The sequence below is a fragment of the Epinephelus moara genome, chromosome 7 (assembly GCF_006386435.1).
Source record: "Epinephelus moara isolate mb chromosome 7, YSFRI_EMoa_1.0, whole genome shotgun sequence".
Taxonomy (NCBI): Eukaryota; Metazoa; Chordata; class Actinopteri; order Perciformes; family Serranidae; genus Epinephelus; species Epinephelus moara.
Genome location: NC_065512.1, coordinates 16,644,316 through 16,656,904, shown reverse-complemented (window position 1 = coordinate 16,656,904; position 12,589 = coordinate 16,644,316). Strand labels below are relative to the sequence as shown.

Sequence of the window (12,589 nt, the reverse complement as noted above, 5' to 3'; positions counted from 1 at the left end):
TCTTTTACCCCCTGGAGTGTTACTGGAGTTTTTGGAGTGCTCAAATAAACTGGCCTTTTTCCCGAACGCTACTCTGGTTTCCTGCTCGTGAGGGATTCATTACAATATTGTAACATGGCTTAGATTTCTAAATAAACATTCACCTCGTTGCTAGATAGACCTACTCCTGAAAAACTCTGCCCTGCAATCTAGAATTTGACCACTGATGTCACTGTTTTCAACAGTTTTCAACCCATTTTACACAGTGGCCCTTTAAACAGGACTAAATAGTATATATGGTGGACTGCCTCTAGCTCACCAGGTAGAGTGTGCGCCCCATGTAGTCTGAGTCCTTAGCAGCGCACTGGGTTCGATTCCAACTGCAGCCCTTGGCCGTGTGTCACCCTCATTCTCTCACCCCTCTTTCCTGTCACCCTCTAGCTGTTCTGTAATAAACGCAAAAGCCCTAATAAATAATCTTAAAAAAGCAAAGTGCATTTGTTGAGGACTGTTTTCAGCTTTCAGCCTTACATTGGGAATGCAGTTTGTTTCGGTTTCCAGTGTCCGGATCCGATCAGAGGTCGTACACTTGGCGTTGATAAGAGTCTTCGTTATCTTGATTCTGGCCACATTGTGATTGGATTGCAGGATGCAAATTAGCCCTATATATCAGACTTTGGCTGTACAGGAGACGCTTGTCAGAAGCATTCATCCATTGTTGGTTTTGGTCTCTTCGTGGGATTGGTTAAAAATATAGAATATAGTCGATGTATTCCTGTGATGCTCCTGCTCCTCATGAAGGTAGCCCACCTCCTTCAGTATCTTCTGTAATGCCCATAACTCACCCAGTGCAGTAGGAAGCTGTAAATAGTGTCTGATTGTAGCTGCTGCAGATTTATCTGTGTCTGCTGAGCTTGTGTGTTTCGCCCACTACTTCTGTCAAAGATAACAAGAGTTATCGATTGACTGCTCGGTGCTGGCAGTGTGGCCAAGTGATGACATGGTGCTGCTGCGCTGGAATTAGCGATTATCTTTAAAAGGGAAATGCACTTGGCTGATGACTGTTTTGCTCTGATGCTCATTTCCCTCTCTCCCTCTGTCCTTTCTTACCCGCAGCCGTTTGAGGCAAGCGACCTGCTGCTGGGGCTGAACTTCTCAAAGGTGCTGAGCAGTCTGGTGTCTCTGAATAAAGTGACAGCAGGTGAGTGGAAATATGTGCAATATGTGTGTGTTACATGATGCGTGTGGGTGTTTTTATGAAAGACAGATGTGTGCGTGGGCGCTGACTGCAGATAACCAGGTCTGGTGTATTTATATTTTGCCCTTTCTGTCCAGATATCGGCGTGGGCAGTGACTCAGTGTGTGCCCGACACTCTTCAGCCCATCGCATCAAGTCGTTTGAGTCGCTGTCCTCTCAGGCTTCACTGGGCCGATCCTCCAAGCTGCTGCAGAACCAGTTTCGCAGTCTGGTAAGGTCGACACTCAACAGCACAGTGTAGGAACACAAATTTAAAGCAGTACAAAGCAACAGCCATGCAGTGAAAACTATCGTGTAGCTTTTAAAGTCCCTTTTTTCATGAGACTGTGTCAGAGAGAGATTAATATGATGTTTGAGTTCAAAGTTTGTGTCCAACATAAGAACAATAATCCAGTCCAATGTAGTCAGTTCAGCATATTGTTTAAAACTGTTTGCATTTTGTGATAAGACACAAGTATATAATGATAGATAGTTGAAGGTTTTGCACACCCACACAGGTGTTTTCACTTATTTCTGCTCAGATTGACAGTTGACACTTTGTGACTTTGTACTAAAAGAGCAGCAGACACTTCAAATTTTGCTCCTCACTTTTAAAATAATAAGGAACTGAGTGGGACATATTCACTTCCACAAATAGTCCCCTTCCTCTTAGCACAGCAACCAGTAGGCGTTTTCAGACTGTGGTAACTTTTTCGTGGTTCTCAGAACCCGCTTTTTTATTGTGTCTTCACCGCAAGAACCAGGAATGATGATTGTTATTACAGACTTTTTTAGCTCCTATTTCAGAGTAGGTGCCCTCCCAGTACAAGAGGAACTGTGAGTACATTGATTGGGATAGATGTCAGAAGCGTATGTTGATTGGTTGAACGCAGGCGACGCAGCATCATCAACGGCCATTTTTTAAAAAGAGCTGTGAGCTCGCAACAAAAATAATGGAAGAAGACATAAATTAAACTGCAGTAGTAGTTTATACTCTGTGACGATCGTAGTCCCACCTTCTGTCTGTCACAACTCAGTCAAGCCAACAATCACAGTCAGTCAAAGCAAGAGCCATTTACAGATAGTAAAATCTGCCAGAACTTAAAGTTGATTTTGATTAGTTGCTGTATAAATTTCAGGAAGACAGCGAACACTGCAGTCACAGTGGAATTGTACTTTGAAGGGTTTGTTTGCAACATGATGGAAATCTCTGAGCGATGGAAATAATGATGAGCAACAAATGTTACACAATATTTGTTGGGTTTGTTTCACAAAACGGGATGAATGGAAACTCTTCTTGTTGGCACTTGTCTTCCTGCTCGCTTTACATATCTTCCATACAAACTGTTGTCAGTCTTTCTGATCCTGTTTCTGCTCACTGTTTCTTTTGCTCCTCTCCCTCGTTCATCAGGACATGTCAGAAAACAGTGGACAGCAGCTGCTGGTGAGGGCGCGTTTCAACTTCCAGCAGAACAATGAGGATGAGCTCACCTTCGATAAGGGTGACATCATCAGTGTGACTCGTCAGGAGGAGGGCGGCTGGTGGGAGGGGATGCTCAATGGCAGGACTGGGTGGTTTCCTAGCAACTATGTTCGCGAGGTCAAAGGCTCTGGTAGGTACCTCCGCTACCTCTGTAAGACATTTCAACATTAATACACCAGTGTACTGATGAAGAACATTGTGTGAAATTTGATTCAGTCTCCTCTTCAAGCTACATCATTTTAAATCGCTTCTCCCCTGTGTGTGTCTGTGAATGATTGCAGATCAGCTTCAGAGATTAAATAAATATCTAAACAGACGTTTTCGGGGCTCCCTCAGACAGAAACTGCCAACCAGTACACCTCATCACAGTTGACATTGTCATTACTGCTCCATCTGGCCTTATGACAGTAACACAGCCCCACATCTGTCGCTTCCGAGGCCTGCCGGGGTCTGTTGTTTGTTTGCTTGTAAAGCAGGTTAATGTGCCATTTGGCAGGAGGTGGCAGCTTAAAATCTGGTCCTCTGTTTGACCGACATTTATTTATTCACTTTAACAGTTTATTGATCATTTTTGGGGAGTGTAAGAACAAAGAATATCGAATACAGTAAACGGTTCATGTGAGAAAAGCAAGAAAAACAGCAGTTCGAATAAGAATATAACCATAATCTGTTATATAATAGTATGTGGAACTACGAGGCATGTTATAGTGTGTTAACAATAAAGGGGCAGTTCACCCCAAATCAAAAATTTGTATTTTTCCTCTTACTTGTAGTAGTATTTATCAGTCAAGATTGTTTTGGTGTGAGTTGCAGAGTGTTGGAGATATCAGCTGAAGAGATGTCTGCCTTCTCTCCAATATAATGGAATTAGACTGCACTCAGCTTGTGGTGCTCAAAGCGCCAAGAAATACAATGTTTGAAAAACAGCGATGTCTCTTTCCAGAAATCATGACCCAGTTACTCAAGATAATCCACAGACCTTGCTGAGAGCAGTTTCATGTAGGAACTATTTTCTTTCTACTGAGCCACACCCACCAACTGTATCACCATGTAGAAGGAAGTGTGCATCTACTGCTAGCTCACCTAGCACCACTGAGCTAGCTAACATTACACCCCAGCTGAGGAGGACGCCATTATTGTTTACATCTTGCCTGTAATGAGCCTCTCGTCCATGAGTTCTGTGCGGCGATACAGTTGGTGGATGTAGTTCAGTAGAAAGAAAATGGCTCCTACATGAAACTGAGTAACCAGGTCATGATTTCTGGAGAGACACATTGCTGTTGAGTTTTTAAAATGTAGTTTTTTTGCACTTTGAGCACCACAAGCTGAGTGCCATCTAGTTCCATTATATTCAAGAGAAGGCAAACATCTCTACAGCCGATATCTCCAACACTCTGCAACTCACACCAAAACAATCTAGACTGATATACAGCACTACAGGTAAGAGGAAAAATATGTGTTTTTGGTTTTGGGATGAACTGTCCCTTTAAATGTGCTTATTGCACATGGTATAAATGAAATGCTGACGTAACTTTAAGGGTAAAAGAGGACAAAGAACACTGGGTTATTGTATCATTGAGCAACTGTTATCTACTCTCAATCAATATCATTGTAGTTTATTCAGGTACAGTTAACATGGGCATGGGCCTACTGTGGATATCAAGCAGTGTATCTGCTTCAGATGAGCAGTAAAACGACAGCCACTTAAAGCACTTTTATACAGGGACTTTGATATTTACAATCTCCAACTTATCTATTAGAGCCAACTATATTTTTAGTTTCTGAATTTGATTTGAGTAGCATCAGTTTGTGTTTTTGAATTGATTTTATGCCTCACCTGCACTTATCCACTGATCATTTGGAAAATACAAGCCATGATACATTTATAACATTACTTACTGCAGTAAAATTATTTGCAATCTGTTTGTCTGGTTAAGGCCAAAAAACTACTTAGGCAATCATGTTCATATATTTAATATTTAATGCATGAATTACACAATCGAAAATGGTTATTTAAATGTCTCATTGGATGCCATTCTAGGTAGAACATGTGTCCTAATTCATCTCTTTTTTTTCTGATCACAGACAAACAAGTGTCCCCCAAGTCTGGCACTCTGAAGAGCCCACCGAAAGGCTTTGACACTTCTGCCATCAGCAAGACGTACTATAACCTGGTAAGGATTGTTCCTATTATTTTGCTTTCTTATTTCTCTGCACTAACATCCTGTTGGAATTTAAGGATTCTGTTTTTATTTGAGAGCTTTTATTTGTACCTGTTTTTTATTCTGTGTCTGTAATTAAATGGAGTACCAGGATAAAATCTAGTTGCCCACTTCAACCACAGCGGTCTTTGAAACAAATTATTGACATACTCTCTCTGCTCTAAATGCCTACAATTCTCTGAGGCTACCCATTAAAATGTTACTGCAGCTGAGAGCAGGTGGGGTTTGTAAAACTGTCATCACAGTTGTTCGATGAGCAAAAAGAAATCGTTATTCTCCATCATTTTTCTTCCTCTCTGTCTCTCTGAAACACACACAAACACTTAGTGCAGGATGCATCTTGTGGATTTCAGTTCTCAGAGCAGACTGCTTTAAAAGATGTGGGATGATTACTGTTGTTTGGTATTTTGTTAATGTCTGTTTATTTGATTCTCTTGGCTGACTGTAGGTAATAGGGATGCATGCGATCAGTCGTCTGAATGATTAAACGTCCGCCCCGTCGCTAGTCGGCACCAGAAATATTAGTCGGTTAAACTATGTGTTTTATTCATGTACAAGGCCGCTTAACTGTCACGTCGCCGCCCGCCGGCAACTAGGGGGTGCTACAGAGCTGTCAGACAGCAAAGTGTCTCGTACTTCAGCGGCATTTAAAATACGACATGGTTGTTGAAGATTGTGATTAAAGGCTTCAAAGGGCTCTTAATGCACATATATTTTTTAGGACAGTGTTTCAAATACTTAACATAAATTGTGCTAAATTTTGACTGTTTTATGTCAAAAACCGTTGGTGTGTCTCAAATCACATACTTCCGTTAGTACACTTCTATGTGCACTATGTACTTATTGGCGTAGTGCGCAAATTTCAACAGGGTAGTGTGTTGTCTCAAACCAAACACGGCCGTTGTGCACTCACCGGAAATGATGACCGCAAATTAGCTAGTTAGCAAACTAGCATTAGCATTCACGTTATCGTTCGCGGTACCAAATCATTACAGACTGCTAAATTAACCCCATAAACATACTGCTGGCTTATACCCGACAACAGTATAGTGGTGCTTAGTGCAAAAAACACGTGAATTTATACAATGCAGCGACGTTCACGGTCGCACAGTCCTCGGCCGCTATTTCCAGTTTGAAAAGTGGTCCCTCCCCGTCCGCTACGTAGCCAAGATGGCGACCATTGAGGGCGAGAAGTGTCCATAGTTCCACACTCAACTTTTTGACTGCTTTGAGTGCACCATCTGGGTACTCGTAGTGCACTGCATTTTTCCATACTTCTCAGTGTGAATGCACTTATGCACTCAAAATAGTAAGTGTAAGTACAGAAGTACGCGATTTGAGACACAGCACGTCTTTCCGCCGACTGTCTTAATTGAAATTTTCGTTTAGTCAACAGGGAAATTAGTCGCCAGGAACATCCTCAGTAGGTAACTCTTTAAAGTAGGACTGACATTGTCAATTATCATGTAAAAGTAACGACAGAGGGATGCCAATCCAAAGACTGCAAATCTAGATTCTGTAATCTTGATCTTGTGATTTCTGGATTGGAGTGATCCTATCTGAAAATTGTTTCTGAAAACCAGGACAAAACCTACAAGATCAGTTTTATCTGCAATAGCAAAAAAAAGAACAGAGCTGTTTTTCAGGACCTCTTTCTGTTCTAAATTAAAGCTGTTTTTTCTGTGTCATCTGTAGGTGTTGCAGAACATTTTAGAAACAGAGACAGAATATTCCAAGGACCTTCAGAGTCTCCTGACGAACTACCTGCGACCTCTTCAGAGCATTGACAAGTACGACTCACTTCCACATAAAGCTTGATAAAACCAGAACCTGATTATTTTAGCGTGATTGTTGTATATAAGGAACCTGGATCAATGAGGTTTTATACGCTGCCCTAGCAACAAATCTGGGTTGAGTGCCAAACTTTCCTTTGCATGTCACAGAATATTTTGCTTTACCTGTCTTGTCTTTATTCCGCAGACTGAGCAGCTCAGATGTGGCTCTTATTCTGGGGAACCTTGAGGAGATCAGCACCTTCCAGCAGATGCTCGTCCAATCACTGGAGGAATGCACCAAGTGAGTCCCTCCCCGCTCACACATGGCCCCACTGCAGCAGCATCCTCACTGTTTCATAATAAGCAGAGGGACCTCTAGTGGTGGGACAACTGTACTGCGAAGATGTTGAGCTAAACCATAGGCTGGGGAATTTGTTATATATTTTGGTTTCGTAGTACACACAAATCTAAATCCTCCTGCTCTGTTTTCTTGTCTGTGTTTGAGAGCTTTCATTGAAGCATTATATAAATGTGTGATGTTTTTGTTTTTATTCAGGCTTCCAGAGAGCCAGCAAAGGGTGGGAGGCTTCTTCCTCAACCTCATGCCACAGATGAAGGCTCTATATGTTGGTTACTGCTCCAACCACCCCTCTGCAGTCAATCTGCTCACCCAGCACAGGTACGTTTACACATCTACCACATTAAGTTTTATTTTTACAGTGTTTTGAACCTGTTTTCATGCAGCAATTCAAAAGGAAGAAGAAGAGGGTTTTCATGTTACATACACAGGAGAACAGCTGATTATAACAGCTTGTATTAGAAAATTGGAGTTTCTCCGCAGTGAGCTTTATCTCTGCTTTTTCATTATCAACACAACTGAATACAGCTAATGGAGAGAGTCTGAATAGTTTTTAAAGGTTAAGAACAAATCACAGGGGCCCAAATTTTGGATCTTATTGGAAAAAGACATGTGCTAAACCTACCTGAACTTGACATGCATAAACAGATTTTGTACAAAACGAGCCCCAGCCTGAAAGAAATCCAAAGACATTCAGAAACAGTCTGATAAAAGCTAAAATATAATTCATCCTAACTCACTCCAGTACAGATCTCCACCAGTTTCCAAGTAAATCTATTGAAATTGAGCAGCAAAACATGTCATATTTCCCTGCATTTTACACTTAACACACTCTGTCTTGCTTAAAAAAAAACACGCTTTTCTTTTGCCCTGATCCATTGAGACCTGCCGCAATAGACAGGACTACTTTTATTTGACCAGGCAGTCCAGGTTATTAAGAACTGAGAGGAACTCTATAACTCAGCTGATTGAGAATGAGCTGAGGTGCATCTGAATTATGTGAACTATCAGTCTTGGCAGTGTATGTTTTTTTTAATTATCTGTCATTCCAATCGTATTTTGGACTTTTTTTTACTATTGTGAATCAGAATACACTGCAACAAATGGTGTCTTTGTAAAGCTGTGTGAGAAGTACCGTCTCAACTGTGTTATCACCTCTCAAAACTCTAGTTTGTTGTGTTAGTAGGCAAAAATACCTCTCTTTATTAGGTACACCTAGCTAAAACTAAGGACTAAGTGATAATATTACAACAGTCCTGCAGTAAATCCCACCCCCATTAAGGTTGTAAGGTTCAGGGTTTTTTCAAACTACAAGGATGTAGTGTTTGGTGTTGTTGAATTGGATCGCATTATTCAGAGAAGTGTTTATATTATTTAATCTATACTCTTAGGTTGTTTTCACACCTGCCCTGTTTGGTTCGGTTCAATCAAACTGGAGTTAGTTTGCCCCCGAACTGCGGTTCGTTTGGGCAGGTGTGACCACAGCAATCATTGTTTACTAGTTGGAGCCACGCCTCGTTTTCAAACTGTGTGGTGACTAAACTAAAATGAACAATGACAGCAATATAGTCCGTGATGAGCAGCGCTAAAATCAACCTGCGTAGTTGTCCCTCCATTGTGACATTAGGAAGTGTCACATTTATCTTGTAAGTGTACTCTTCTTCAACGTTTTGTTTACTTCCTGGATTTTTCCCGCATGGAAATTCTGACCAATCAAGAGCAGCTTTCTCACACAAGGCATTTGATCTGGTCCACTTGTAAATGCTGCCGTGAGAACATAAGCCACCTCTAGGCAATTATACAACTTTATAACAAAACTAGTCCCTGATTCGGACCAAAGCAAGACAACTCTGGGTCTGAAAGCACCCTTAGAAATTAAGATACTAATTAGAACCACATAGGCTTCGGCTTGTCCCTATGGGAAAACCCTTTTTGGTTCTTGGTAGAAGCTTTTATAAAGGTTCCACCTGGGACAGTTTTAGGGGATTCCACCCAGATCCCCCAATGATACCTCTTTTACACCAACATGGAAATGGTTCCATTTTGGTTTCTGCACCTAATTTTAAACCGTTCAGAGCATTTTAACCAAAAATAAATTGATTCAGAACCTGAAAATTCGGTTCTCGGCTGAAACCAAACAGTAGCAGGTCTCCCTTGACCTGAAGTGCAAACTGTGACGACATCAGTGAGTGTCGTATTATACAGGTTGGAAGGAGAGGATAGAGAAGAGAGCAATGGAAAAGTCAAGTGAGAAATGGACAGAAAAAAACAAGCAGTGGCCTCATTATGGTTGTTGATTCATTCTTGGTTTGGGGGTAAAAACAAATATCTGTAGTAACAGAACAAAAGTTCCAGGTAATCAGTGAAATCCACAATTTGGCCTTGAGTGTTTACTTCTGGTTGCATTAATAACTCTGTAATTGGGAAGCAAATTAACTTTGAAATGAGTAAACAAAGGCAGTAAACGAATGAGTTGTAACAAATTAAATGCTAGTTAGCAGTGTGTGTGTGTCAGCTTTAACCCTGTGAAGTTACTGTGTGAAGTTCAGAAAAGAAGTCATCGCCTGGTGAGAAGATTACACGACAAGCTAAATTACTAGCTTATTTTGTCTCTGTTCCTCCTCTTGCAGTGATGTATTGGGGGAGTTTATGGAGGGGAGGGGTGCAGTCAGTCCTGGGATCCTCACCCTGACCACAGGCCTCAGTAAACCCTTTATGAGACTTGACAAATACCCCACCTTACTCAAAGAGCTGGAGAGGCACATGGAGGTGAGTATCTAGACATATGTCGCGATGACTTGTGTAATAATGGATGTTCAAGAACTAACATGTTTATTTTTTCTCTCAGGAGAGTCATCCTGACCGGCCAGACATTCAGAAGTGCATGGCGTCTTTCAAGAATCTGTCTGTAAGATGACCTCACCTCCTTTCCTGTCAGATGTTGCATGTTACCAGATGTAATATGAAATTAAATGAATTAAACAATAAATGAAACAGCAGGTCTTTAAGCAGTTGTTTGTCTCTGTTATGTCAGGCTCAGTGCCAGGAGGTGCGGAAGCGCAAGGAGCTGGAGCTGCAGATTCTCACCGAGTCCATCCGGCTGTGGGAGGGAGATGACATCAAGACCCTGGGCGCTGTGCTCTACATGAGCCAGGTGTTGGTGCAGAGTCCCGGCTCAGAGGTACCACCACCATTCACCTCCTCCTCTTGCACTTTATTTTGACTTAAACTGCTACGAATATTGCAGTATTTTTATTGTCAATCAACTAATTAAAGATGGGGTAGGCAGAAATCTGGAAAGAAGAAAAAACCTGGCAGACATTAAAAATACTCCTCCTGCAGTCAGCTCTTCTCTGTCCCAAGCCCCTCCCACCAGATGACCACCGGCATATGAACGCGCTTCTTACAGTAACCCTGTGTTTCCCATACATTGATTTATTTAAACTTATTTCATTGTGGAGCTCCTTTTCTATTTCTCAGACCACAAATAAGACAAGAATTAGCTAGTTAGCCATCCCACCATCCCTCTGCCTCACTCCCCGCCGCTTTGACTCCTTCCCTGGGAGGAGAAGTAGTCAAAGTGGGCCGATGACCAGCAGCAGCGGCAAGTCTAACCTATGTAACAGCAGCAACAGAAAGTTTGCTGATCCGGCAGGGAGTTAGGGCTTGCTGGGGTTTCACGTTGGCTAGATTCGTGGTGCTACAACTGCAGGCTGGGGGTCTGTCCCCAGAGCTGCTGTCTGTTCTCCTCCCAGCGAGGTTGTCTACGGGCAGGGGGAGTTAGGTGGCGGACTTTGATGCTCTAGCTAACATTTGCTACCTTAATATGAACATAAGGCTGCAGAGTTGAGCCTTTGGCCAAACTATTACCAACATTTTCTCTCCATTTCTGAAACACTTCGCCGATATTAACACATGCTTTATTTCCTTCATTGTCAGACTCTCTTTTAGACTCTGCTTTTGAAAAGTATGTCTTCCTTTTTTGAGTTGCTTTGCAGTTTAGGTGGTTGTTGCCAATGCGGGAATAGAACCTTTCTTCTGCAAGACTCTTCGCCATTGAATCAGGCTTTCACTGAAGGGGCATGCACGTGCATCGGTACTTGTAGAGCAGCCAATAGGAATACCATCTCTCTGAAATGACCTGTGATTGGCCAGAGTCTCCTGCTAAGGCCTAGATTTTCCAAAGCCTAAAAACAGAGCCAAGAGGACGTGCAGAAGTCTGGTTTCCTCTCTGACTTCTTGGATTACCATATGCTCAAAGTTTCTTATTGGATTTTTGCCCAGTGACACCAGAATGAAACTGCCTACCCCAGCTTTAATGTCAGCACATTTGGGTTTAACCCCTAACTCATCATCATAAGCATTTAATTTTTATGGAAAATATGCAAAGTATGCAATGTGAATGCTTAGGACTTTTGGCTTGTAAGAACGCATCAGTCATTTAAAGTGAAGAGAGTAAGTAATTTCTTTTGATTTGATCAAAGTAGTTGTTTTAGTTTGGTAAGAATTTTCTTAACATATCAACAAATTCACAAAACACATCTTCGACCACTTCATATTCAGTTCACTTCTGCTTTGCTGTGCTCAACAAAACAAAATCAGTGACATAAATGACAAAGAGAAACCCAGAAACCATTAGTAAATCATGCTTACATGACAGGAAACCCTGGGTCATCACCATCTTTCAGCTTTCATTTAACTCTCACAGTGATAATTTATTTGTAACAAGTTGACTTCCAGTCAGATTTCTCTGTGACTGAGAGGGGTAAAATGAGTCTTTTAATCGTGGCATCTTAAGTGGACAGAAGCCTTAAATGCGATAAAAAGCCCTTTTGAGTTTGAATGCACTAATTGTAAGTAGCTTTGGACAAAAGCAGCTGCCAAATGAAAGAAATGAATTTTAATGATCATAAAAACACCTTCGAAATTATTCCTCATTATAACTTGAGAGCACCTCTCTTTAAAAGATTTCTTCTTGCCAAACATTTCTCTCTATTAGTCTTCAACAGCACCTCACTTAAACTCAAAGTTTAATACTGTAATTAAATACTGTAACGTAATTTGCTTGACATGAGAGCTTCTTCAAAGATTGTCAAAGATTCACGATGATAAATTAACAGGTTAAAGCCGAAGACAACCTTTCAAAAATACATTATTAAACTTATAAACTCAATTTTACATCAAACACGATTCCCATCTCCTGGGCCGTTGACCGATACCCAGCCATTGAACATTTGCTACAGGGAAATAATACGATTAGTCAAAAAAGCAGAATAATAATTGTATAACTTGACAGGCTTCTGTGGAAATAGCCTTAAAGGGACAGTTCATAATCAAATCAAAAATTTCGATGTACATCCCCCAAACCGGTGGCAGTTAAACGTGCTTCCGTGCTCCTGGACGCGCCACCCTGCAGCATTTTACGCCACTGTCCTATTTCCAGCCTTGTTGCCGCTGGAATTAAATGCACATTTCCCCCACTTGCTCTGTGCTTGCACATATCAGCTCCCGTAGCAGCTCTTCTCTGCTCCTGTG

The 12,589-nt window shown here is 41.5% G+C and overlaps 1 protein-coding gene across 3 annotated transcripts in view; it reads left to right on the top strand.

The window, feature by feature from the left end:
* Nucleotides 1-12,589, top strand: part of arhgef7a (Rho guanine nucleotide exchange factor (GEF) 7a) — a 41,483-nt gene that overhangs the window by 14,585 nt on the left and 14,309 nt on the right. For all 3 annotated transcript variants that reach the window (XM_050048789.1, XM_050048788.1, XM_050048787.1), the window contains 10 exons: nt 1,096-1,180; nt 1,315-1,448; nt 2,628-2,829; nt 4,785-4,873; nt 6,617-6,711; nt 6,902-6,997; nt 7,253-7,375; nt 9,685-9,823; nt 9,903-9,962; nt 10,089-10,235. In XM_050048789.1, coding sequence (XP_049904746.1) covers nt 1,096-1,180; nt 1,315-1,448; nt 2,628-2,829; nt 4,785-4,873; nt 6,617-6,711; nt 6,902-6,997; nt 7,253-7,375; nt 9,685-9,823; nt 9,903-9,962; nt 10,089-10,235 — 1,170 coding nt within the window. The remainder of the gene's footprint in view (nt 1-1,095; nt 1,181-1,314; nt 1,449-2,627; nt 2,830-4,784; nt 4,874-6,616; nt 6,712-6,901; nt 6,998-7,252; nt 7,376-9,684; nt 9,824-9,902; nt 9,963-10,088; nt 10,236-12,589) is intronic.